At 42.1% G+C, this 27,242-nt stretch overlaps 1 protein-coding gene across 1 annotated transcript in view; it reads left to right on the top strand.

Moving 5' to 3' along the window:
* Positions 1-27,242, top strand: part of Snrk (SNF related kinase) — a 47,770-nt gene that overhangs the window by 10,401 nt on the left and 10,127 nt on the right. Inside the window, exons 2-4 of the mRNA XM_045136551.1 lie at positions 4,612-4,677; positions 5,725-6,418; positions 25,735-25,876. Of these exons, the coding sequence (XP_044992486.1) occupies positions 5,830-6,418; positions 25,735-25,876 (731 nt within the window). The 5' untranslated portion in view covers positions 4,612-4,677; positions 5,725-5,829. The remainder of the gene's footprint in view (positions 1-4,611; positions 4,678-5,724; positions 6,419-25,734; positions 25,877-27,242) is intronic.

Below are 27,242 nucleotides of genomic sequence, written 5' to 3'. Positions count from 1 at the left end.
TATTTTGTAGTAGTTTATAGCTTTTGTTTAAGTCATTATTTCTTATGTAAATACCTCATGTCACCATAGTGATTTCTAAATCTCACTCGTAGGTAGAGTGATGACATGCTAAGTACTTTTCATCACTTAAGGTGCAGATTCTGTTTAGGGATTTGAGCTTATTATCTGTTGGTCCAATGTTTGGTGGCTTGGATGTTAACCCCTTCCTTCTACAGATACCATTTTCTGCTGTACATGCTAAATATACATTCTGAATTGTGAAGTTCTTCTAGTGGAGGTCACTTGGTTAATGGGCATTCCCTCCCCTCAACCCTGCCCATGAGAACAGGCTTCTCAGTTGGATATTTTAGTTTTGTCAGGCTGAGAGGGTACACTGCAGTTAACTAGGAAGAAAACTTGGAACATCCTTTAGTGGACACTTGCCTTCCCTTAGAAAGTGCTGTCTTTGATTTGTAACATTTCTAGATGTGAATAATCTGCTGAACTCTGATTATCATGCCATGTTAATCCATCCAGTGACTGCAGACCAGTCCTCACCTACAACCACAGTCTGTGCAAACCTGGATTCTTCATAGCTTAGGACCTGTTGCTCTCTGTTAATTCACCAGAGGAAGAATTCTGCTGTTCTAGACGGTGAACTCTTACTACTCTGGTAAAGAGTGCTCTGGTGGCTGCATGGAGGTTGTGTTGTCTTGCTGGACCCGAGGTTGCAGATACCCCGAGGATTTAGCTTCCTACCGTCCTTCTGGCCTGTTGCCGCTTTTGTTAGTGGTGAAATTTTAGCATTAAAATCACGTTGGTAAAGCAGTTTCATGAGTGAGGATTTGTTAGAGATACCAGATAATTTCCATGCTAAGAAGGTTAAATACATTTGTGGTGTAACTTTACAAAACAAATAAACAAACAAGCAAAACTCTGCTGTTGATTGTCTGTGTTACATGAAAAACATGGAATTTTTTTTAAAACAGTCAATATTTTTGAGAGGTTTTGTGTATTAGTATCATTGGTAGTCTGCTTGGGAAATGAATTTTATGTTCCAAACAGAATATAGGGGACATGTGAGTAGCACAGTTTCTGCATACTGTCTGCTATACTCAGTTCCTGGCTGTTTTAGGCCATGGCTCATTCCAGAGTTTATGCAGTGGCCATCTTGGTTCTGCTTCCTGTTTTGTTGTTACCTCTTCTGGGGGAGAGGAGTTGAGTAGAAGATAGGTGTTTGATACACAGATCCAACTGCAGTGGTGATGTCAACAGAGAGCTACCCTGAGTTTTAACAAGAATAACAGTGAATTCCACATTGACAGTAGGCTTAACAGAGGCTGGTTCTACAACTGTTTTTAGCAGCTTGCAAAATGTGTGTAGGGCCGCCCACACTTCCTTCCTCTTCTCCAGCCACACCCACATGCCACTGTTGCTTCTGATCTCTTCGCTGGGAGAGCATGGGTATATTCTTGCAACACCTACTTGTCCTCGCTTCCCTGACAGGAATTTCCATATTGCTAACACTCTTGGCCAGTTAGTTCAGTTAGGTTCAGCTTTGTGATGGCCATGTGGGAGCAAGTGCTCAGTAAAGAAGACTGCTTCATAACAGTCTGTTTTAGTGGTATTTGCTGTTCAGAAAGGTATCACCTGACGTAGATGGTCGTTAAACATATTGATTGAGAGGAGCTGTGTGCATGAGCTTGGGAAAATGTTCATCAAATGTTCATAAACTACAGGGAAAGTAGTTAACAAATTCTGTCTTGGCTTTGTAAAGACATTCACACGGACAGAATGTCCATCATCCTCAGTTATCCTCCATGAGAGCTTATGCAGGGTACTTTTCTGCATTCCTCAGACTTTCTAGAGTGAACTGTATTCATTTGTTTTGGGAGAGAAATATTTTTTAAATAGTTAAGAACATCTCCCCCTTCTATCACTCCCTGCTGCCATGTACATTGTCCCTGTTTATTTTAAAAAACTTGTTTTAGGTCACAGACATGGGAAGTAATTTGGAAAGCTGTGTATAGAAGAGATAGGGATTATTTTTCTTCTTTATTAAAAAATCTATTTATTTGAGAAAGAGACAGAATGGCAGAGAGAGAGAGAGAGAGTGTGTGTGTGTGTGTGTGTGAGAGAGAGAGAGAGAGAGAGAGAGAATGGGTGCTCTGGGCCTTGTGCCACTGCAAACAAACTCCAGACACGTGTTACTTTGTGTGTCTGGTTTATGTAGGTGCTGGGGATTTGAATCCAGACTGTCAGGCTTTGCAAGCAGGTACCTTTAACCCCTGAGCCATCTCTCCAGCCTTTATTTTTCCTCTTTAAATGTTCTAATTGTACTTTTCTTAAACTATTATTTTTTCATAACTGAAATCGAGATACTAGAAGGGAAGTATCATATAAGGCAAGGGAAGTATATGGTGGAATGAGCACACCTTCCTAGAGAAGCTTGTGTGTACAGACCAACGTTGCTATATAGAGCAATGCAAGTATATGGCAGAATCAGCACACCTTTCTAGAGAAGCCCGTGTGTACAGACCAATGTTGCTATATAGAGCAAGGCAAGTATATGGCAGAATTAGCACACATTTTTAGAGAAGCCCGTGTGTACAGACCAACGCTGGTGCTGGCTTTCATGCTCGGACTGCATGTCACTTGACTTGACACTTTCCTTTCTGGACTACCCCGATTTTCTGTAAGAAATGTGGTGACAGGCCCTATAATCCTGTCATGGGGATGCAGAGGCAAGGGGGACCTTGAGTTCAAAGCTAGCCTGGGCTACATATACCATTTTTTTTTTTGAGCTGTTTTATTGAAAATCATCAGACTTTAATGTCTGGCTAGAATCTTAGAATCTTATTAACACTCTCAGTTTGATGTTTTAGAAAAGCAAAAGAGGATACTAGTTCAGTGAGCTTTTCTCTTGCAGTAGTGAACAACTAGGAGGATTACTGTTAGAGAAGTGGTGGAGTGGGTCATTGATTCTGAAAGCTGACTCTGAACCAGGCATTATTCTAAACATTTTGGCCTTTTTGACTCATTGGATCCTTACTGCAGCCTGTAAGGTGTGTTTGTTTTATGGTGAAGGTGGATGTTGTTTTATATAACCCCAAGTGGCCTTGAACTATTGGACCATCTGCCTCTGCTTCCTGAGTGCTGGAATTACAGGCAGGTGCCAAGACCTCTGTGAGGTAGGTTGTGTGCTTAACCACTAGGTCACCACACTGCATTGCCAAAGTTGAAGTTGGATAAATATGCTGTTGAAAAGTGAGAAGCAGACAGGGATAATAGGAAAAGCTAGCATGTCTCAGCTGGAGCTAAGGATCAGGCAGACAGGCAGGCATGCCAGCACTCTTCTATCACTAGTTGAGAACCTGTGCCCATGGCTGTGTGGCCATGTTCATGCACTACCAGCAGTAGACTTGTCTTTAGGTGCAGAGATCACCCACTTTTGGTCTGCTTTCCTCCACCTTGCACTCCTTTTCTTCCATGTACAGGTGAGCTTGGGCTCCTGATTACCTGGACACTGCACCTTTAGCATTGCTAGAAATTGCCTTGACTTATATAATGGTAGTATTCAGGCCTTTCAATTATTTGTGTAGTCTTTTAGTATTGGGGAAAGGCCCACAGGCTTCCTTGGCACATACCCCTTACTGCCACAAGTCAACTCACATTTTTAAAATATTTTTGTTCATTTATTTATTTGAGTGTGACAGACAGAGAAAGACACACACACACACACACACACACACAGAGAGAGAGAGAGAGAGAGAGAGAGAGAGAGAGAGAGAATATATGGGTGCATCAGGGCTTCCATCCACTGTTAATGAACTCCAGATGTGTGTGCCCCCTTGTGCATCTGGCTAATGTGGGTCCTGGGGAATCGAGCCTTGAACCGGGGTCCTTAGGCTTTCACAGGCAAGCACTTAACCAGTAAGCCATCTCTCCAGCCCTCAACTCACATTTTTGTTCATAGTGGTTGGTTTTACTCTCACGTGGCAGACCTCTGATAGGAAGGTGTTTTGAGTGTTGTTTGGTGCTGGTGTCAGGACACATTTCTACCTTCCCTGATAGAGGGATGTCTTGTAATGGTTGCCCTCTTGGCTGTGTGCTGGGTGTTTAGTGAGCATATTTGGGGCTCCTGTGGAGGGATGGGCTTCAAAGGCAGGCTGACCAGGGCGGTCCCTGAGATTACGAGACAAGTCTGGCTTCCTTGTTTCATGAAGGCTCACAAAGAGGGTTCAGTAGACATGGATTTAGGGTACATTACCCAGGAGGCCTGTAGGTGTGTCGTGGTTCATTGTCACTTCCTTCCAGTGAAGTAACCTGTTTGCTTTGAAATTCCTGTTAACTAAAGGTTTCCTTGAATGAGTTGTGATTAGGCTGAGGATATGGGCTAGTGTTGTAGCTTCATTGTTGAGAGCTCACCTGGCATGCTCAAGGCTTTGGCCTCCAATTTGCAGCAAAGGGGCAAAGGTGGAGTTGTCATTAGCAGAAGGCAGGCATATAATGGGATACTGAGTCTGAAGACAAATTTTGCCGTTGTTTAATGTTTATCTAGAAACATGTCTTAGATGACATATTTTGACAAAGTAGAACTGAACTGCCATCTTTTCCTGTATTTTCTCCTAGGAGAAGAAGGCTGCTAACAAGAAAACTTGATCACAGGGATCTTTTGGTGTGCGACCAGTCTGCAGGGTATGTATAGAGCTGGCAGAAACTAACCTTCATAGGCTGCATCTAACTTTTAGCATGGATGTCTCACATGACTCTTAGGCACTGTGAGATCCTCAGAGATAAAACACAATTTCATTATTTCCCATTTTCACCCTAATGCACAGTAGTATTACACAGTGAGCTGGTGTATTAACAGGTTAACTTTAAAGTCCTCAAGTTCATTTATCAAGCCTGATCTCTCTGACAGAAGCATGTTTAAGCTAAAGTGATTCAGAAAAAGGACAAAGACCATACATTTGGGGAACCCAAATGAATCTCTTTGGAAGGCTAAAGTCAGATTTGCAAAGCTGTGCAGCAGGAACAAAGACTTGGATAGGGCCTTAAAAGTAATTACTACCCTTTCATTAATTGGAGGTAAAGATTTAAAGCTAGTTTCCCTGGTCTTGGGGTAACAGGAAAAAGTATTTTGGGTTCTGGTTGAATGTTTATCCTTTGTTTTCCCTTTCTTAGGGACTTTTGTCATGTTTTTGGAACTCTAGTTGAAATTACTTTGGGTAATGTTTATTTTTAAAACATAGCTTATCAGACTTGCCAGATTATTTCTGACATCACAAAAAGTAGCCTGCAATGAAATACTGCTTTAGTTTAAGAATTTAATATGTTGTTTAGAGTCTTAAACTTTATGAAAAATGACCCTGACTCTTTTTATGTCTCATTTGACTTAAGCTTCTCTTAAAATTAAAAAATTAAAAAAAAAAAGAAGAGTTAGAGAGATGGCTTAACAGTTCAGGCACATGCCTGAGAAGCTTAAGGATCCATGTTCAACTCTCCAAATCCCACATCAGCCAGATGCACAAGGTGACACGAGTGCGTAAGGTCGTACATGCATGAAAGGTGGTACATGCATTCGGAGTTTGATATGTGTCTGAAGTTTGATTGCAGTGGCCTGAGGTGCACCAATATCCTTTCTCTCTCTCTCTCTCTCTCTCTCTCACAAAAATTACCCCCCCCCAAAAAAAAGAAAAAGAAAATTTGCAGAAAGTAATTACACTTATCCTTGTTTCATAGATGTCCATGGCAGTACCAACAATGAAGTCCTTATTTTTACCAGACACTCTTGTATGAGAAGGTCCACTTTCGACACTTTAAATATTTTCCTGCTGCAGCACCAGCATGGCAGGATTCAAGCGAGGATATGATGGAAAAATTGCTGGATTATATGATCTGGATAAAACCTTGGGTCGAGGTCATTTTGCGGTGGTTAAACTTGCCAGGCATGTCTTCACAGGTGAAAAGGTGGCAGTAAAAGTAATTGACAAGACAAAACTAGACACTCTGGCCACTGGTCATCTTTTCCAAGAAGTGAGATGCATGAAACTAGTGCAGCACCCTAACATCGTACGCCTTTATGAAGTCATTGACACCCAGACCAAGCTGTACCTTATTCTAGAACTTGGAGATGGAGGAGATATGTTTGATTACATAATGAAACATGAAGAGGGTCTTAATGAAGACTTGGCCAAGAAGTACTTTGCTCAGATAGTTCATGCGATATCTTATTGCCATAAACTCCATGTGGTGCACAGAGACTTAAAACCAGAGAATGTGGTCTTCTTTGAAAGACAAGGGCTTGTAAAGTTGACAGACTTTGGTTTCAGCAACAAGTTTCAGCCAGGGAAGAAGCTCACTACAAGCTGTGGATCTCTTGCGTACTCTGCTCCTGAAATTCTGCTTGGGGATGAGTACGACGCACCTGCAGTAGGTAGGTAACCTGCTCAGAGTTTGCCCACTTGAGTCTTGCCAGCTAGTGTTAGTTGTTTAATTCATTGTTTATCTAAGAATAATTTTGAAGAGAATTCCAATTAAATGTCTCACTTTTAACAAATTAAGTGTTGTGGAATACTCTTACATGTCATGGTGTACTGTGCCTTAGCCTTGAAACATAGCTCAGGAATTGCCATTTTATTTTTTCAGACTATCAAATTTTGATTTTACTTACTGTCTGTGAGGTGCTTATTGCTTTTCAGTTTGGATCAACTTTGTCCCCTTGGGGGTCATATCTACAAGGTCATGCAAGAATTTATTTTAAATACTAAAAGTATTTGTTGAACAGAAAGTATAGTCAATTTTTCAGTTTTTATTTAATCTCAGAAAAAAAATATGCCACGATGGTGTATGCACATGTAGTCAAACTTCTGTAAGTAGGAATCTCCATTTGCAATCTAACCATATGAAGTTAGGTTGCTGATATCATACTAAGTACTTTATACCAAGAAACTAGTTCTCATTTTATATTGTTTATTCTAGAAGAGGAAGAGTTAATGAATGGTTTTAGCCTTCTACAGATAACCAGGTTTCACTAAAATCTTTCATTAGATTATCTGAGCCAGAGATTTTGATTAGTGAAGCCATTCTGATCCAGAAATGAAGCCAGACCTATAGAACAAGAAACATGGATAAATGTGATAAGACCTTCAGCCTTATTCACAGAAAAAAAAGGCAAATTAAAGCCACAATAGGATCCGGTTTTTCATGTTTTCCCATTGGGAGAAACTGAAGTGAGTCAAAATCTGAAGTTGTATAGACAACAGTGTAGAATACAATTTGGTAGTATCTGGTAAAGAAAGATGTACATGCCATGTGCCCCAGCATGTTAAGTATGTGCATGCAGACATGGGACCTAGGGCATGCTAGAGCAAGCACTCTACCACCGGACCATACCCCCAGCTCCTCAAAGAACTTTTGTTGTTGTTGTTTTTCAAGGTAGGGTCTCACTCTAGCCCAGGCTGACCTGGAATTTACTCTGTATTCTCATGGTTGCCTGGAACTCACAGCAGTCCTCCTACCTCTGCCTCCTGAGTGCTAGTATTAAAGGCATGCGCCACCATGCCTGTCTCAAAGAACATTTTTATCATCATTGTTGAATACTCAACGGGGGAATAAACTGTTCAGTATTCATATTATCTTTGTATTAGTGAATATGATTGAAATGTGTGTCACTATGAGTGGATTTTCACAAGCACAATGTTTAAAAACAAAATTGGTGGAGTACTTGTAATACATCATTTACGTAAGCATTTAAAACAAAGCAGTATTTTGTATTTCAGATGCTTGTCTTATGTGCTACAGTATAGAATGCTAAGAGTATGTACGTGCACTTCTGAGGGGCAGGCATAATTGTAGGTTATGGGTACATAGGTGTTCATTAAAATGCTCTTTTGCCTTATTTCTTAAATATTGAATAATAAATGTGAAAAGTTATGCAAAAGGAAAAGGAAATTGTTTGGAGAGGAATTACTTTGCTTGGGGTTCATACTTTTTCATTTTTGTTATTTGTGTTTATTTTAATTAATTTTGTGTAATAATGTACAGAATAAAATACAGGACTGCTTTTAAAAAGCAAATGGACAGTTACCTTTCTGTTTTGTGCCAAAATTAGTGATGCTTCACAAATTTTTAACACAATGAGCATGGATGTAAATTAAAATCTGTCACTAACTTAAATTGCCAGATGTTGCTAAGACATTGCTTCCCTTTTATGTCATGGTATGCTGCTACTTAGCCTTGAGACATAACTCAGGAATTGCCACTTTATTTTTTTCAGAGGATTAGACTTTGATTTTACTTATAAGCTACACCTTTTGTTCTCATTGAGATTGTCTAGGACTTTGGGATTCTGTTAGCATCTTGAAATCTAATATGAACATTCAGTGCTGTGTGCCGCCATCTATCTCTCTGTGTCCTGGGGTCTCACTGTGTGCCCCCCCCCGTCTGTCTCCTGGGGTCTCACTGTATGCCACCCTCTCTCTCTCTGTCTCCTGGGGTCTCACTGTGTGCCGCCCCATGTCTCTCTGTCTCACTGTGTGCCACCCTCTGTCTCTGTGTCTCCTGGGTTCTCATTGTGTGCCACCCTCTGCCTCTGTGTCTCCTGGGTTCTCACTATGTGCCACCCTCTGTCTCTCTGTCTCCCAAGGTCTCATCGTGTGTGCCCTCTGTGTGTCTCTGTCTCTCCGGGTCTCACTGTGTGCCATTCTTTTTCTGTGGGCCTCTCTCTGTGCCCTGGGGTCTCAGTGTGGGCTGCTCTGTATCTCTGTGCACTGTGTGCTTCCCTGTGCCTTTTAATTCTAAGAGCAAAAAGGTTTTAATGTCTCATTTTAGTATGTTGAGGAGGGTAATGAATATAACCAATTGGTTTTTGTTTTGGGAACTATTTTTAGATAGTGTGTGTGTGTGTCTTAATCATAGTAATTTTTACCATGGTGACTTGATGTTCCCTGTGTGATTCAAGCATTTGTGTTTTTGGTGCATTAAGATCTTATACTTAATGAAGATTATTCATTATACAGTTTGTTCCCTTACCCTTGGATGCTTTATTCTGATCTGTCATTTCAAAGAGAATTATCCTTGTCTTCTACTTGATCCACGAGTTCTGTATAATCAGTTTTTGCTTTGCACATGCAATCTGAAAGCTGTATAGAGTGTATGAAAGTTGTATTTTATTTGATGAATGAAACTCTTCTTTCTTGATGCTTATCAGCGTTCCTTATTCACCTCTATGGGAATTACCAGTGTTTCAAGTAACCTGTTTTAAAATAACCTGTGAGTCTGTTTCTTAACAGATGAAGCTAATCCTCCCTATTTATTATTGCCAGAATGCTTGGGCTTACTTATGCTTATCTTGTTTTTGGTTTACCTACTTAAATGTTACCTCTTCTTATATTTTGCTAGATTAACTGAAGTTTCTTACTCTCCTTCCCCAGTTGGCAAAATGTGCACTCTGTATACTTTGCATTGATTTCCACCTTTAATGCGCAGAGTTCATCAATAATCCATATTATTTTTGCTGCCCACAGATTTTAATTTGATTTAACATTACTTTTTGTGCAGAAATTTTGAGTTACTTTTATCTACAATAAAATGTTTCCTTTTTAACTTAATTTTACAAATTTCTTGGCCTCCCTGTCCTTCACTTGGTTGTTTATGTGTTGCCTTTCTTTGCTTATAATCCTTCATGGAGGACTTATATAAAGCTCTCCAAGTCCTAGTGTTTAAGGATGTTTTCACATTTGAACAAATTCTGTTGGATAGAGAAATACATTCAAATTAATTTGTGTGATTATGCGTACATGTATTTACATGCATGTAGTAGCCAGAAGACAACTTCAGGGTGTTGTTTCTTTCAGGGACTGTGTGTGTGTGTGTGTGTGTGTGTGTGTGTGTGTCTCTCTCTCTCTCTCTCTCTCTCTCTCTCTCTCTCTCTCTCTCTCTCTCTCTCTCTCTCTCACTGGGTGGAAACTCTCCAAATAAGCTAGAGAGAGAGAGAGTGAGAGAGAGTGTGTGTGTCTTTTACTGGCCTGAAACTGACCAAGTAAGTTAGATTGACTGACCTGTGAGCCTCAGGGAGCCACCTGTCTCCACCTCCCCAAGATTGGAATTATATACACGTGCTCTCACCGCCATGGCCTAGCTTAAAAAAAATTTTTTTAACCTGACTTCCTAGGTCCTCATTCTTGCAAGGCAAGCACTTTATTGACTAATGCATCTCCTCAGCTCGAGTTTACTCATTAAAAATCTAAAGTATACTTTAAAAATTTCTTCCTTGCAGAAAGTGAGCTAGGAAAACTGTTTCTTGGATCATAGATTTTCAACTTTTCAATAGTTGTAAAACCCTGACATTGTTTATAATTTTTCTATTTCTCTAAAAAAATATTTTATTTATATATTTGAGAGAGAAAGATACAGATAAATATGAGAGAGAATGGGCATGCCAGGGCCTCTAGCCACTATAAACAAACTCCTTGTGCACCTGGCTTTACATGGGTACTAGAGAATCAAATTTGTGTCCTTTGGCTTTGCTGGTAAGTGCCTTAACTGCTAAGCCATCACTCCAGTCCCTATTTCTTTGTTTTTTTTTTGTTGTTGTTGTTGTGTTGATCAACTCTACATTTTTAGTTTTTTAATTTATTTATTACAATCAGAGGGAGGGAGAGAGAGAAAGGGTGTGCCAGGGCTTCTAGCCACTGCAAACCAACTCTAGACACATGGGCCACTATGCACATCTGGTTTACATGGGACCTGGAGAATTGAACATGGGCCTTTAGGCTTCGCAGGCATGCGCCTTAACCACTAAGCCTTCTCTCCAGCCCTTCTACATTTTTATGAGAGAGACAGAGAATGAATTGGCACACATGAGGCGCCAGCCGCTGCAGTCGAACTCCAGATGTGTGCACCACCTTGTGCGCATGTGCAACCTTGTATGCTTGTGTCACCTTGTGCATGTGGCTTACGTGGGATCTGGAGAGTTGAACATAGGTCCTTAGGCTTCACAGGCAAGTGCCTTAACCACTAAGCCATCTCTCCAACCCAACTCTAAATTTTTAATGTTTATTTTCATGTTAAATGAAATTTGGTATTGGGAGCTTTCTCATGTCACTTGAGATTTGGGGCGGGGGGGCTTCTTGTGATGTGACCATCCTGGACCTGAAAAATACTGTATTAGATGTTTTCTAGATTTTAGACAAATTGTCTCCAAGATGAAATACCCAGTCTCTGCATTAATTTATTATGACTAGGAATAGAGTAGATGGGAATGAAATCTATAACACAAAAGTTTGTGTTTAGATTAAGCACATAGTTCTTGGGAAAAAAATATTTTGATTGTAGTGTTGTTGATTTATTGAAATTAGGGCAATAGAAAATATCTGAGGGAGTAATTCCCCCCTGGGAAGATTTTTAAATTTACCCTATATAGACCTTACAGTGTTGCTTATATTTGTGGTTCAGCATTTAACAGACTGCCAAGGCTGTGAGGTTTGTGCTCATTCTTATTCATCTGCAGAACCCAGAGATCTTCATAGGTCTGAGCTCAGTCTCATGGTGAAACCCTAGCCCTGCACACTTTTAGTGACCTGCCAAGTGGTGAGCAGCACCCTCAACTTGATAGAGCATCAGCAAGATGCATCAGCAACAGATGTTGCTGGTTTTGTGCTTTTTGGTGAGGGTTGGGTGCTGCTCTCCTAAGCTGGGAACAAGGCAAGGGCAGAGGAGCATTTCTCTTACCTAAGCAGCACTAAAAAGCGTGCGTGTTGGGAAGAAAACCATCTCCAGTTTTAACAGTTAACGTGATTAGGCACATGGAAAATTTTAAGACATAAAAAATCTTAAAACTAATGCATGAATTCAGGAAGATGCAGGATTTAAAATTATAGAAAAATCAGTTGCATTTTTTATATTAGCAGTGAATAAACAATGGAGACCAAAGTTTAAATAATAATATTTTATTTTATTTACTTTTTTGTTTTCATTTTTCAAGGTAGGGTTTCCCTCTAATCCAGGCTGACCTGGACTTCACTGTGTAGTCTCAGGCTGACCTCGAATTTATAGCAGTCCTCCTACCTCTGCCTCCTGAGTGCTAGGATTAAAAACATGTGCCACCATGCCCGGCTAAATATTATTTATAATCATGTCAAAGAGCATGAAATATCTGCATGCAGTTGTCAAACCACATCTGACAAAAATAATGCTGAAAATTACAAAGTGAAAATGGAAGAACTCAAAAAAATAAATGGAGAGACATGTCATGTTCATGAATTAGAAGACAGCATGGTGTAGTTGTGCATCCTCCCCCAGTTGATATGTGGCTTTAATATAATTCCCAACAAAAGCCCTGCCCAGCTTTGTACACAGAGACATTATTCTAAAGTTTATGGGGAAAGGGAAAGAACTCAGAATAACTGAAAAATTTTGATAAAAGCAGGAACAAGGTCCAGAGAGGAATCACTAACATAGCCTGGCAGTTTGTTATGTAACTAAATACACTGCAGCAGTACAGCCCCACAGTTATACTTCTAGTGCTTACCCCAGAAAAACAGCAAACATCTGTTCTCACATCAAAGCCTGTGTATGGAAGTTCATAGGAATCTTATCTTAATAGCGATAAACTGGAAACAGGCTCCCATCAATGTGTGAGTGGTTACACCAGCCACGTCATGGAACAAGCAAACTTGATCTTGGATAGAACTTGGAACTCTGCTGAGTGAAGGAGGTGTGGAGAGTTCATAGGTGTGCACTAAAGAGACAGAGGCAGAGGCAGAGGCAGGCGGATTAGGAGTCCAAGATCATCTTTAGCTACATAATGAGTTCAAGGCCAGCCTAAGCTACATGAGATCCTGTCTCAAAAGTACAAACAAAACATTTCATATCAGAAGGTTATACACTGTATAATTCAGTCTATGTAATTCTCTTGAAGTAAAATTACAGAGAACAGGTTGGTCATTGTCAGGCTATAGACAGTGGTGGGTGGTGTGGCAGTAGGAGGCTGGTGTGAAGGGGCTGTGATAGTGAACACTTCTGTGTCTGCTTGTGGTTACAGCCAGCCTGCATGGGAATTGTAGACACAGCATGCAAGGTGGTGACATCTGAGTGAGCTGTGTTAACTGTGCAGATGTCACTTGCTGCTTTTGATTTGTGCTGTAGTTAAGATGATAGTGTCTTGGGGGACACCGAGTGAAGAATATAGGACCTACTTGTAGAAGTTTTGCTTTTCTCATTTGTCAGTTCTTGTGAATCCATCATTATTTCAAGATAAAACATTTAGAAAAATTGCCTCGAAAGCAGGTGTTCCTAATTCATGGGTCCTGAGCTGAGCTAGAAATCTTAGCCACTTCTCATGTGGAAAACTGTCCAGTCCTTGTAGAGTTTGTCTGATCCTGCCCATTTTCGGCTGCTGTCCCACAGGAAAAGCCTCATTTTCCTGCTGCCGTGGTGTTGAGGGAGTATCTGAGGTGTTCTCTGTGGAAACTTGTCCTCAGGGGACTCTCTGAAATGTTGACTGTGGGAATCCTGGGAGGAAGGGCAGACCTGGGACCTTTGGTCTGGTGTTTTCTCCAAATGTTGGTTTTAGTTGTATTGAGCTTCCAGAAGGCTAGGCTGTTTATGTTTAAGGAATAGGTTAACTTCTAAAGTAGGATCTTCCCTTTAAAATACATGTTAACTGGGTTGGAGAGATGGCTTGGTGGTAAAGGTGCTTGCCTGCAAAGCCTAAGAACCCAGGTTCGATTCCCCAGGACCCATGTAAGCCATATGCACAAGGTGGTACCTGCGTCTGGAGGCTCTGGTGTGCCCATTCCCTCCCTCCCTCCCTCCCTCCCTCCCTCCCTCCCTCCCTCTCTTTCTCTGACACATTCTCTCTCTCAAATAAAATATTTTTAAAAAAACATGGTAACTGAAAAATATAATTGCTGAAGTTTGTCTTGTTCTCAGTTAGTTTCTGGGAATGGCAAAAGCTTTTCAGCCACTGCAAACAGTTGCTGTTTTAATGCAGGACTGCATAGAGAAACTGAAATCATGTAATCACATTAGGTCAAAGAATGGGAGACATGTAGGAAACAATGAAAATGATGAATTGCCATTTTCTTTTCTTTCTTTGAGATAGTCTTTCTAGAGCCTGGGTTGGCCTTGAACTCAGTCTTCTTGCCTGAGCCTTTGGAGTGCTGAGGTTATGGGTGTAGATCTCATTTGTTGTTTATTTTAGAAACCTAAAATATAAGGCTTTTGAAGAAGGAAAACTAACTTATAAAACAAGCAATAAGGGCTGCAGAGATGGCTTAGAGGTTAAGGCATTTGCCTTCAAATTCAAAGGTCCTGAATTCAGTTCCCCAGTACCTACATAAATCCAGATGCAAAAGGTGGCACATGCGTCTGGAGTTTGCTTGCAGTGTGGCTGGAGGTCCTGGTATGACCGTTCTCTCTCTCTCTCTCTGCTCCCCCCCCCCCCCGCGCCTCTCTCAAACAATAAAATTTAAAAATTTAAAAATCAAAGAATTAGTGGTTATAGCAAACATTTTGTTGTGTATATTAGGTCTAGCCTCAGATTTACTGTGTAGCCAAGGATGGATGATCTGGAACTCTTGATCCTCCTGAGCTCTGGGATTACAAGCATGCATCACCATGCCCAGTTTATATGGTACGAAGGATTGACCCCAGGGCTTCATGCATGTTAGGCACTCTACCAACTGAGGTTCATCTTCAGTAGAACAAACTTTAACACAGTTGGCTTGGAATCCTGTTATTCTCATTTGGAGTTGCTGGACAGAGTGAACTCCAGATGTCGGAGTGAGTGTAGTGTCTACAGGAACTGTAAGAAGACAGATAACACATAAGCTGCTGCACTTAGTCACTGGGTCACTCTTGTGCCCATTCTCATAGGCTGGTCAGGACTAGTCAGGGCTGAGTCTTACTTTCTCAGGAGACCCTTGCCTCCCAGGAAGTTGAGCGTGCAGTCCTTAAGTTGTTTGGCTCCAGCAACTCTGCCTAAGAAAATGTTCACAGTCACTTGCACACAAAAAGGCAGTTTAATTCCTAATGTGGCAGCTTCTGTCAGGTGCTCATGTGTAAAACCCATCAGCTAGCCTGCAGAAACTTCCTCATCCTTTCTTCCTTTATGATTCCTGTCTGCCTCAATTCATTATGTAATCCATTTGGCTTTCATGGACTGATTTGCCCAGGTGTTATTGATTTATTAGTATGTAGTGATATGCCAAAAAATACAGCCAATCTAGTGTAAAGCAAGTGTCTAATTCAGTATTCTTAAAAGTTTCATTTAGAATCATTTTAACCTCTGAAACCCAGGGCAGAAATTGTAGGATCTTAGCATATGGCACTGTGCCTGATGACTTAAGGGAGTGAGGTCTCTTTATAGATAAATCCAAATCTTGCTGCCTGGGATGTGTTAGCTAAATATAAAGGAAGGGCTACAAGGGGCTAAAAAAAGAGGATGTTGGAGTCCCAAGGCCACATGCCCATGGCTCTCCCTCCTCAGAATAGGTGATGTGATGCCAAGCCAGCCTCACTCCAAATGGCTCACACAGTCCTTAACAAGAGAGCATGGTGTGTGAGTTTATGTCTTGCCATGTTCCATTGCCCGGTAAACATGGCAGGCTCTCCTTGTTGGCTGTGAGAATAAAGATGGACCAAAGAAATGAAAATTGACTATCTTCTCTTGTTTGGAACCTAGACTTAAAATTACATACGCATGTGTGCATGTGGATTGAAGCTAGAAAGGGGATCATAAGGAGAGGAGGGGGAGGAGGAGGGATAATGGAATATATGTCATGTGAAAACAGAAAAATGGGCTGTCTGGGGGAAGGAAGGAACCAGCCAGAAGGGCACCAGGGAGCATGCTAGAACACTGGGGGAGAGCCACATTAGTAGAGTATGGTGGCACCTAGGTAGGAAAATACCATAATGACCCAATTACTTACAATTAATAAAAATAAACCCTTCATTCTTAACATTGTTGTGTGTGTGTATGTATAATATGCAGTGTGTGTGTGGTGGATGCACCTTTGCCTGCATTTGTACATGCTCCATGCAGCGGCCAGAGGAAGACATTGGATTTCTTCCTCTCACACTCTTCCAAAGTCCTTTTTTTCTTGTTGGGGGATTGGCCTGGGCCCCCCAGCTATTGTCATGCCTCTACCTCCCTCAGTACTGGTTTACAGTCATGCCTGGCTTTTTACATGGATGCTGGAGATTGAACGGAGGTCCTCATAGTTGCATAGCAAGCACTCTTCCCACTGAGCTATTGTCCCTGCTCCTCCTGTCAACTATCTAATGATGTTTAACTGTGGTCACCCTCCAGAGCTCTTCCTGATTGTGTGTTCAGCAGTACTTGTGGGTACTTCCAGTAGTGAGGTGAGCTCTATACTCCCAAAAGAGAGTCCTCAAGCAGGGCTGGAGAGCCATCTTTCATAAGGCAGGATGTTGTTACTTTCTGTTGAACGAATGAGCAAAGATGAATTGTGGCCAGGTTTGAGGACAGAGGGCAGAGGTGCTCTCTTTCTCTGTCTCCTTCCATTGCTAACATCAGATTTCATCATCATTGTCTCTCTCATGACTCTTGTTCCTAGTACAGGGCCTGGAAAATTGGAGCCTTAATTTGTTGAAAATCCATATCAGTGTCTGTCTTGTATAGGGACTGATGTCTCTGTGCCAAGCTACAAAGATAACAGACCACATGACTCCACTTCCAGGCAGAACATAGAGGACATGAAATAGACCTGTGGCTGTTAAGGGCTGTGCCAGGGGCTATGCCAGGGGCAGCAGCTGACCACAGGAAGACACAGAGGAACTCAGTGGGACAGTGCTTTACCCCTAGATGGTGGCAATCACATGACTAACTGTGTTTGTCAGCCCTGGGGATGCACGGCACATGGATGGATTTGGGTGTGTATGCTGCACCTTAAAGACCCTCCGGCAGTACTCAGCATTGCAAGGTAGAGCATGTTTATGTCTGTCTGATGGGCATTAGCAAGTGTGAGGCCTTCCAACAGGATGCTAGTGGGCTGATCGTACTGGCAGTAACACTCATTGCTTTCATAATTTGAGAAAAGTAAATGTTAACTTTACAACCAGGAAGTGTGGCTATTTTGTAGAGAATCTTCTAGCTGAGGTTTTACTATACTGAAAGTTACAACCTGACATGCCCCAGACAGGCTGTACTTCATAGGTAGACGTGCTGATTGTTTTTTAGTATGGGAAAATAAATATCAAACTTTTAAAACCACATGTCTAGGTAAGGTGTTAGTCACAGAGAACTGACCAAAACAAGTATCTCAAAGAATGAGGGCTTTGCCGTTTCAGTGTCGTTACATCAAATTTGTTATTTAAAGTTTATTTCTCTTTATTCTCAAATGAGAACATTAAGTCTCCTGACAAGGTAAAACATGCTCAGGAATCTACGGCAGTGCTGTGTCTGCTAAAGGTTATACCTTAGTTTCCTCAGTTCTCAGAGAACTTTGTTTCATTAAACATTTTGTGATGGGCTGGAGAGATGGCTTAGGGGTTAAGCGCTTGCCTGTGAAGCCTAAGGACCCCAATTCGAGGCTCGGTTCCCCAGGTCCCACGTTAGCCAGATGCACACGTCTGGAGTTCGTTTGCAGAGGCTGGAAGCCCTGGCGCGCCCATTCTCTCTCTCTCCCTCTATCTGTCTTTCTCTCTGTGTCTGTCACTCTCAAATAAAAATAAAAATAAAAGTCAGTAAGCACATACTTGAGACAAAACACCAGAGCAGAATCAGCTTATGAGAGGACAGTTTATTTAAAAAAAAAACAAACATTTTGTGAAGGAAACCTGTCTTAACTAAGAGTTTCCATATGCAAGTGATGTCTGTTGATGTTTTAATGGCTTGGATATTAGTCTTATGTTGGTATACCTGACCTTGATGCAACACACTGCTCTGAATACCAATTTAAGGAAACATCAGCATACTCTATCCATTGGTTATTAAACTAAGGCAGTAAGCCAGTGCAGGTTTAATGTATAAACTATTAGCCATACAGGACTACAGTTGCATTTGATTGGCAAGGCAAATAAAGCTAGACTAAATTTGTACTAAATTTAAACATCTTTCTAGTTCAGAGTTACACATTACATGCATTTGCTTCATCTTCTGGGAATTTGAAGGGTGCAGTCACTTGGAACTAAATTTAAAGTCACTGTGTCCCTGGTGAAGCAGGTGTCCAGTGGGTCCTCTCTGAACTGTCCATACTGAGGCTTATAAAACAAAGTATTGTGTATTGCCATGTGATGGTCCTTGTCTTCATGTTTAATCCCACCTTGAATACATGAAGATCCTAGGCTTTGGGACTGGTGTCAGAACAAAATTGGATGCATGTTAGACATTTTCTCCTTGAGCTTGTAGTTAGGTGTCAGAATGGTTCTAATTTTGGAAAGGTATGAATCTGTAACTGATTCCTCACCATACTACTTAGAAACACCTGGAGGGACTGTTCTGGTCAGGTGGAAGTTTAGAGCCAGCCAAAGCATGCAGACTGGTCTGTGAATGTACCCTGGTGGCTGCAGTGTGGTGATGCTGCTGAGGTGTCACCTTCACTTGAGAGCACAGATCTGCCCTGAAGCAGAGGATGGACGTAGATGAGACGGTCAGCAGCCCGCATGGACTCCACAGGTTTCGTCGGCACTAGGCTCTCTGCGTTACTGTGCTCATGTTGAGATTCCACCAGAAAACAGTTTGTCATCCAGACTCTGTGGACTCCTAGGGCGTGTGTGTGTGTGTGTGTGTGTGTGTGTGTGTGTGTGTGTGTGTACGCGTGCACCTGAACACATGGATTCACATGTGGGTACATGTGAATGTGCATGTGAACATGTGCGAGGTCAGAGGACAACCTCAGGTGTCCTTAGGAATGCAGGGTCTCTCTTTGCCCTGGAACTTGCCAGTTAGGCTAGATTGGCTGGCCAGTAAGCCCCAGGGGTCCTCTTGTCTCCATTTCCCCAGTGCTAGGATTACAAGCATGTGCTGCCACACCTGACATTTTTATGTCGGTTCTGGGTATCAGACTCCATTCCTTATTCTTGAAGGGCAAGCACTTTATTAACAGCTCTCCCAGCCCCAATCCTAACTTTTCTGCTTTAAATCACGTAAGATTGCTATGGTGTTTTATGAAACACCAGTGAGTTCAATATTGGAAATCTCTTAACTTTTGAAGCTGTTATTTGTGTTAAGAGTTAATTCTTATTATAGTTATTTATACTATGGAAAGATTGATCTGTGAATCCCTTTAGGGATCCTCAAAGAACTAGCGTGCCCAGATCACAGGCTGAGAATTATTGTCCACAAGTGGAGGATATATCTAGACCATGTTTTCATTCCTATAAAGAAAGTTTTGCTTACTCAGTTAAAATATCTACATACCACATCATGATATTCTAGGTTTTTGCTGTTGTTGTTTTGAGGTGGGGTCTTGCTCAAGCCCAGGCTGACCTGGAATTTACTATGTAGTCTCAGGCTGGCCTCAAACTCAATGGTCCTTCTACCTTGTCCTCCTAAGGGCTGGGATTAAAGGCATGTACACCACCATGCCCAGCAATATTCATAGATAAATGATTGGCTATTCTTTTTTTTTTTAACCATTTTTTTACAACTTCCATAATTGTAGATAATAAGCCATGGTAATCCCCCCCCCCCACTTTCCCTTTTGAAACTCCACTCTCCATCATATCCCCTCCCCCTCTTAGTCTCTTTTATTTTGATGTCATTTTTTCCTCCTATTAAGATTGACTATTCTTGTAATTCACATAAAACGGTATGAGGTAGAAAGCTCCCATTGCTCCCATCCTGCTTCTGTGCTAAGGCAGCCTTAATTACCAGCTTCCACTGGCTCTGCAGTGATGCAGGTGGCTCTGCTTGCCTGGACACTGTCCGAAATTACCAGAGAAGTGGTTACATCCGTGTTTTATAGGAGAGAATTCAGACACAGGAGAGCCGGGTGACTTCATTCTGAGGTTTGAACCCAGGTCTGTGATGCTTTCGCTCTGCTTGTGTGCTCTTTGAATGGTGGAACTCACCAACTGTGCTGTTGTAGCCTGACTCATCTCTGTCTTCACTGGCGCAGGCCTTTTCCTGACTGCTGCCGATCAGGTTGTACTGTGTGCTGTGAAGGAATGCCAAACTGGAAGGCTGCCTGCTGCTGGCTGGCCTGGTGTGGACATGGGAGCTTGTGCAGCCCCCCAGTGTGATGGATAACCCTGGGACAGCCTGAACTTTCCTGCTTCCTTTGACTTGAACAAACAAGTTTCACAAGGCCTTAACTACTGACTCAAGTAACTGAGGCTTGTCTTCCCTATTGCCCCTTTGCAGCCTGCTGTGAGCATCTCGTCCCTTTGCCCTCATAGCTCTCTTGAATGCAAGGAACAACCTGCCCTGTGGTATCCTTTGAGGGCCACTTAAGCAGTACCACCCAGTGTTTTCCCCATGTGTCAGGTTCACTGCATCAGATTTCAGTTGAGGGGGCACAGGAGACACATTGTATATTCAAAGACCTCTGAGTAATGGGGATGAATAATCTGTAATGACAGTCCATAGCTGAAATTAGGAGGTGTCCAGGTTGGAGGCCAGTGTGAGACGACCTTGGGGAACATGAGGATTTTAAGCACATGGTAGAATGAAGGTCCAGGAGCTGTAGAGTATGGGGTCTGTGGTGTGACCTGAGCTTTGATAGGTGTATAGACGTGCAGCGGACAGGCTACAGCACTGCCAGGGACAGATATTGGGGGCAGAGTTGATTAGCTTAGTTAAGCAGTGTTGGCCTTTGAATTTCTGAAAGGCATGTAGATGAATGCAGGTCTGGGAAAGAAGCTGAGGTTGAACAGAGGTGATTACATTCATTGGCTTATTTTGTTGTTAAGGGAAGGATTGGTTGGCTCCCTGTGAAACACAACCTAGCTTCAAATTTGAGAGTTGTTCAAAGTAGGATAATAGACATGTTGTATAGCATGTGTCAATGACCTGTCCAGATGCCTCATCCCTCTTCAGCCTCATCCCTCTTCAGCCTCGTTCTTGTTTTTGTTGTGCTGGGGATTGATCCCAGGGCCTTGCTCAAGCCAGGAAAGCACTCTACCACTGAGATACCTTTCCATCCCTGCTTCACATTAATAGTTTTTCTAGATAACCTTACAGTTTTCAACTCTCATAATTTTCTTTCGTGTATTCCCCAGTGACCTTGTTGGAGCAAGAATCTTTGGTGACCAGAGTACTAGGTGATCGGGGATGCACACCAGATGTTCTTGCTGTAAATAGGAATTCAGATGGTAAACCATGGACAGGTTTTTGCATAGCATAAAGAAACACAGGGCCTAGCTTGTTGTGGATTCCTGGGGAGACTTCCGCAAGCAGTCCTGGGTATTCTAAGAAAGTACCATCTTTATATCTTGGTTGCCACTGATTAGAAAGCAATAGCCTGAGGCTTAGCTGCTGTATGTCATATGGGAAAAGGTGCTTTACTTCATCTGCATTGGTTTTAGAACACTATAGTTATTTTGTTTATTTATTGACTCAGGGCAAATTCTGATCAAAGAAATCTGGAGGAAAAACAATAGATGTTTCTACCTAAAAATTTTTTTTTGATCTTCCCAGTTTTAGTACTTTCTATTTATTTATTTATTTTTGACATAGAGTCTTGCTCTTGCCCAGGCTGACCTGGAATTCACTATCTAGTCACAGGCTGTCCTTGAACTCACAGCAATTCTCCTACCTCTGCCTCCTGAGTGCTGGGATTAAAGGTATGCACCACGTATGCCCAAGTCAGAAATGATTATTTTTTATTTTTATTTTTTTGAAGTAGGGTCTTGCTCTAGCCCAGACTGACCTGGAATTCACTACGTAGTGTCAGGCTGATCTCATACTCACAGAGATCCTCCTACCTCTGCCTCCCAAGTGCTGGGATTAAAGGCGTGCGCCACCACGCCCAGCAGAAATGATTTTTTTTAATGGACATGTTCTTTTATCTATTTCGTTTTCATTTTAATCTTAATGGCCTGCCTAAAATGAACTTCACGATAGAAACTCTATCCAAACCTAGAACCAGTATAGTTCAATTGTGTTGTGGTTTTTAAACCTACCACAATGTTAGCAGATGAGGCTTCAGGATTAGACTCATTCTAGTTACCTCGAGAACATCCAGAAAGAGAGACTGGAAGTGCCTCATGGCCTCTACTTCTCACTCTCCATGTGTTGGAAGATTTTTTTTTTTAAACCAAACCCAGTATATTTATTAAATGATTGTTTTTTACTTTATTAGCTTTTATTAAACAAGATCTATTAGGTGGATCTGAGATCAGGATACGTGCGTTAGATAGTGATATCTACATTGAACTTGGTCCATGAGGTGGCTGCTATTAACCTATCTATAGACAGTCTCATTAATATGTTTTAATGAAGATAAAGTCTCCCCCCATGCTGTCTCCCATGCTAGCCCCTGTTTGTAATTCTGATGGCTACTTCACAGACCTGGCACCTCTAGCCAAGGCTGTGAGCCACACATTAGGAGGTTATAGTTTTATTAACAGGTTTTTAGTGAAATGGAAAATAGGCACTGAAATGAATTTTTAGTAAGCCAATAGTACATGTCCATCATAGCAGGAAACCCATAGACTTAGTGGTGAAGGGAGTGTGGCAGAGTAGCTCACATGGTGCCAGAGCAGGATGCAGAGAGAGTAAAGGCCAGAGCCAGGGGTGGGCATAACCTTCAAAGGCTCACCCCAGTGACTTACTCCTGCTGCCAGGCCCTCCCTCCTAAAGGTTCTGTAGCCTTCAAAGCAGCACCACAAGTTAGGAACCAAGCATGCAGAACTAGCCTGTGGGGATTCCAGATTTAAACCATAGCATTCTGTTCCTGGCCCCCAAAGGCTCCTGGGCATCTCATAATGCAAAATGCATTTAGTCCATCCAACTTCAAAAGTCCTCCACATCTTAGCAGTCTCAACACTGTTCTAATGTGCAAAGTTCAGTCCCTTCTGAGACTTAATACGCATTTCCATTCCAAACTTGTCGGTGGGTTTCTAGAATGAATGCTGTTAGGTAAGGGCACACCTGCAGTAAAGAAGTAGACATTGTAGTTGCTGCTTGTGTTTAGTGACAGGTTGGGATTTGGGTCTGGTGACCAAAAATACCAATCAAAGTTGTACAAAGAATTGAATCTACCACAGCCAATACATTTTCTGTAAAAACCTTAGTAATTATGACAAGAATCCTGGTTTAAAATGTTTCTCACTTGGCTATTTAAAGATTGACTGGCAGCCATTGCTCAGGATGTTTGATTTTGGGTGTCAGTGAAGTAGAGTCAGGGCAGAGACATGCTCAGTGACTAGAGTAGGCTCCTGGGCCAGGTTGGTGCTGTGGGAACACTGCAAGGAGTTGGACTGGATGGTCTGTACAAGTGTTGTTGTTTTTTTTTTTTTTGGTCTTTGTTTGGTTTTTCAAGATAGGGTTTCACTCTAGCCCAAGCTGACCTGGAATTCACTATGCAGTCTTAGGGTGTCCTTGAACTCACAGTGAAACCTCCTCCTACCTCTGCCTCCAGAGTGCTGGAATTAAAGGCGTGCGCCACCACATCTGTGTTTGATTTTAGCGGTACTTTTTGTTTCCATTAAGCCCCCCCCCCCAGTGAAGTTTGTTGTATGCATGAAGTTCATGTATAACTAAGGTTCCTGCTTGTGCTGTCCTGCTTGTTTAGTTTGAGCCAAGAAAAAGTTATTTTATTAACAAATTTTAATTTCCCTGCCTTGGAACTTGTATTTTTGTAGGTGTTTCAGACTAAATGAAACAATAGTTGAGTGTTAGCAAGTGTGATGGGACCATGTGGCTTCCCTCCATTGTCCTTGAAGTCTGCATAGTCTAGAAAGCTGCTTGAATTGGTTTTGTTACATGAAGGTTTATTTCATCAGTTCCATATTTTCATTCTGAAAATGAATTTGTGATCTCCTCAAATCCTTTTTTATTTTTTAAAGTAATTAGTTTTGTATTCAGTGAATACAATTAGTTTGGTACCAATATTAGGCTCATCTGTGACCTATCCCCTCCCATTGGCCCCTCCTTGTTGAGGTATATGGGTCATGCATTCTGGAGTTAGCCCACAGTTATGGGTAGGATAAATGTCTCTGCATATCATGACCCAACATGTGGCTCTGACATTCTTTCTGCCCCCTTTTCCACAAAATTTCTGAGCCATGTTGGGTTCATTTTTGGTCTGCTTCAAATCCTTTTTTTTTTTTTTTAATCTGAGTAGTCACTTTCATCTGAAAAGCATCATTATTTCTGTCTAATTGATGAGTTTAGTTTTACTTAAAGACAAGTGGTAGGTTTGTTTGCTTCGTGGGCTATAGCAGCTTACAGTGGGGACAGGATTCTGATGAACTTCAGATGGAAGCGTTACCAGCCTTTGTCTGAGTGCTTTTAATTTGGGAAACTCTACTTTGGTCAAGTTTTAAGGGCTCTGTTGACCAGCTCCCTGATTATAAGCTGGAGGCTGCTTCCTGGCTGCTTAAACCTTGGATCTCACTTATCCTGCCAGCTACAGAGACACATACCAAGTTTGCCTTTAAAAAAATTTTTTTTTTAATTTGGCTGGAGAGATGGCTTGGTGGTTAAGGCTTTTGCCTGCAAAGCTGAAGGACCTAGGTTCGATTCTTCAGGACCCACGTAAGCCAGATGCACAAGGGGACAAATGCATCTGGAATTCATTTTCAGTGGCTGGAAGCCCTGGTGCTCTCTCTCTCAAATAAAATGTATTTAAATCTTTTTATTTATTTGCAAACAGAGAGACATGAGGGAGGAAGGGAAGGCTAGTAAGCATGCACTAGAACCTCTAGCTACTGCAAACGAACTCTAGACCACTTTGTTTATCTGGCTTTATGTGGGTACTGGAGAATTGAACCCAGGTCGTTAAGCCTTGCAGGCAAGCACCTCAAATGTTGAGCCATCTCTCCAGCCCTGGTTTGCTTTTTGTTTTGCCTTCTCCACAGCCCTATTTTGTTCATCTCTGAGCTTTCATTTTCTCATCTAGAAATTAGTCATGAATTGCATGACTTGGTTACCTCACTAGGATCGAGGTGAAGCTGACTGAGAGGCACAATCTGAGTCTGTTCTGACGGCAGTGAACACCAGAGTTTCTCTGGTGTGTACCTCAGGGGGAGTAGGTAGTGTCCTGTTCTGGGATGTGAGCCTGGTCTGATTCTTTCTGTGTGGTGTTCTTGCTGTTCCTCTCTGTCAGACGTTCCCTGTGACAGGCATTCACTTGGGTTCTAGGTGAATTCAGTGACAAGACCAAGACCTTCCCTGCTTGCTGGGGCTGCATCTTTCTTCCCTGGATGGTTTAATTTCCAGAATCAAACGTTACTGTTAGCCGTTGCCGTCAGCTTTGCACTCCTGGCAGAAAATAACAGCCAAGAGCAGCCTGTGGGAAGAAAGGGTTTGGCTACAGACTCGAGTGGAAGCTCTGTGATGGCAGGGGAATGGCATGAGCAGAGGGTGGACATCACTTCCTGGCCAACATCAGATGGACAACAGCAGCAGTATGTGCCAAACGCTGGCTTTATAACCCATAAGCCCATCACCAACAGTACACTGCCTTGAGGAGGCTCCAATTGCCAAATTGCCACCAGCTTAGCATTCAGAATCATAAGTTTATGAGGGACACCTGAATCAAACCACCACATTAGCCTATTTCTTGATGTGTTTGGTTTTTTGACTAGTCCAGCATTAACCATATTTTTGGTGTATAGATATATGGAGTCTGGGCGTGATATTATTCATGCTGGTGTGTGGACAGCCCCCCTTCCAAGAGGCCAATGACAGTGAAACCTTGACCATGATCATGGACTGCAAATACACCGTGCCGTCCCACGTGTCAAAGGAGTGTAAAGAGTAAGTAAAAGTGTGGAAGTCCTCACTCACTGAACCAGAAACTGCAGGTGATTGACATGCCACGTATATTTGTAGGTCTTCAACACCCAAGGGTTTGAGCTCCTTTTTATGTGTGAGTTCAGTGTTTCTAATGTCATTGGGTGCGTTGAGGGGCTGTCACCATCTGATTAAAGTTGAGTACGCACTCTGTGTTTGCTTCTTCCTTACATGCTCTTGTCTCAAGAACTCCACTGAGCCCCAGCCTGCCCTGGGAGCTTCCTTCTCTGCTGCAGCACAAAGCAAAACCAGTTGGAGCTGTTTCAAGTTCCAGAGAAGAGCTCAGGGATTGTCTTTCCTGAGTGGACCATTAACACATCATTTTAGGATGTCTCATAAGTACCTTGTAGTAACAAATGTCTCCTGATTTTATTCCTCCCACCAGCTGACTAAAGAGCCGAGGTCTGTGGCTGTGGAGAGTCCTCACTGGAGCACTCACATTTCTTATCTGTCATATAGTGTTGCACAGTGCTGTCCTGTGTGTAGTGAGAAAAGCAATAATGGAATGCTACCATTGGATGTTTGCATTTCATTCACTTTGTGAGTGATATTTTTAAGTGATCTCAGCTGAGATGATAGCTGCCAATTCAAAGATTTTTTCTGTATCGACGTTTTGAGATTTTCATATCAGCTGGTGAGGGGGAAATCTGACAGATTGAGGATTTTGTTCTTCAGATGGAACCCAACATGGGCTTAATCTGTTTACTACTGATGTGAGGATGGTAGAATGTACTCCATAAGGGCATTATGAAAAATAAATGAGTTGCTACATGGAGTGTGCACAGTGTGGGCTACAGCACACAGGAAGCACTCCACGTGCGAAGTAGTAATAGTAACTTTATTCTCTCCCCAGGAAGGGATGATGCCGTGGGATGCTGAGTACTGGCTAGATGTTTGTATTAGCTATCTCCTCTGCCCTGAAACTGAAACAGATCACCTTACTTTAGACTGAGGAAGACCATTCAGGATTTGCAAGAATTTGTACATTCTCTCCTGGCTGCTCAACAGTGCTTCCCACTGAAACCATTTCAAATTCACCTCACTGCATGTCCCATGCAGATACTAATGTGAAGCACAGTTTGTGTGAGAATCAGATTGTAGCCATGAGTCTTTGGAAAGAATTCACCCATCCCACTTTCATGGACAGTGTTGAGTTTGGCAAGTCTCTGTCTTGACCTCTTCTGAGCAGTGGATGTCTTCATTTCTCATTCAGCTTTGAGCTGGAGTCCTTGCTCTCTTCAGGGTTTTTGTGGCACAGCTACCACAAGAAGGTGGCCTGTGCATCCCCTCACTGAATCAGCATGGCAGGAGCAGTCACTGCCCTTCACCC

The sequence above is a fragment of the Jaculus jaculus genome, chromosome 17, assembly GCF_020740685.1.
Source record: "Jaculus jaculus isolate mJacJac1 chromosome 17, mJacJac1.mat.Y.cur, whole genome shotgun sequence".
Classification (NCBI taxonomy): domain Eukaryota; kingdom Metazoa; phylum Chordata; class Mammalia; order Rodentia; family Dipodidae; genus Jaculus; species Jaculus jaculus.
Note: the sequence above shows the minus strand (reverse complement) of the source record. Positions and strands in the feature narration are given on the sequence as shown.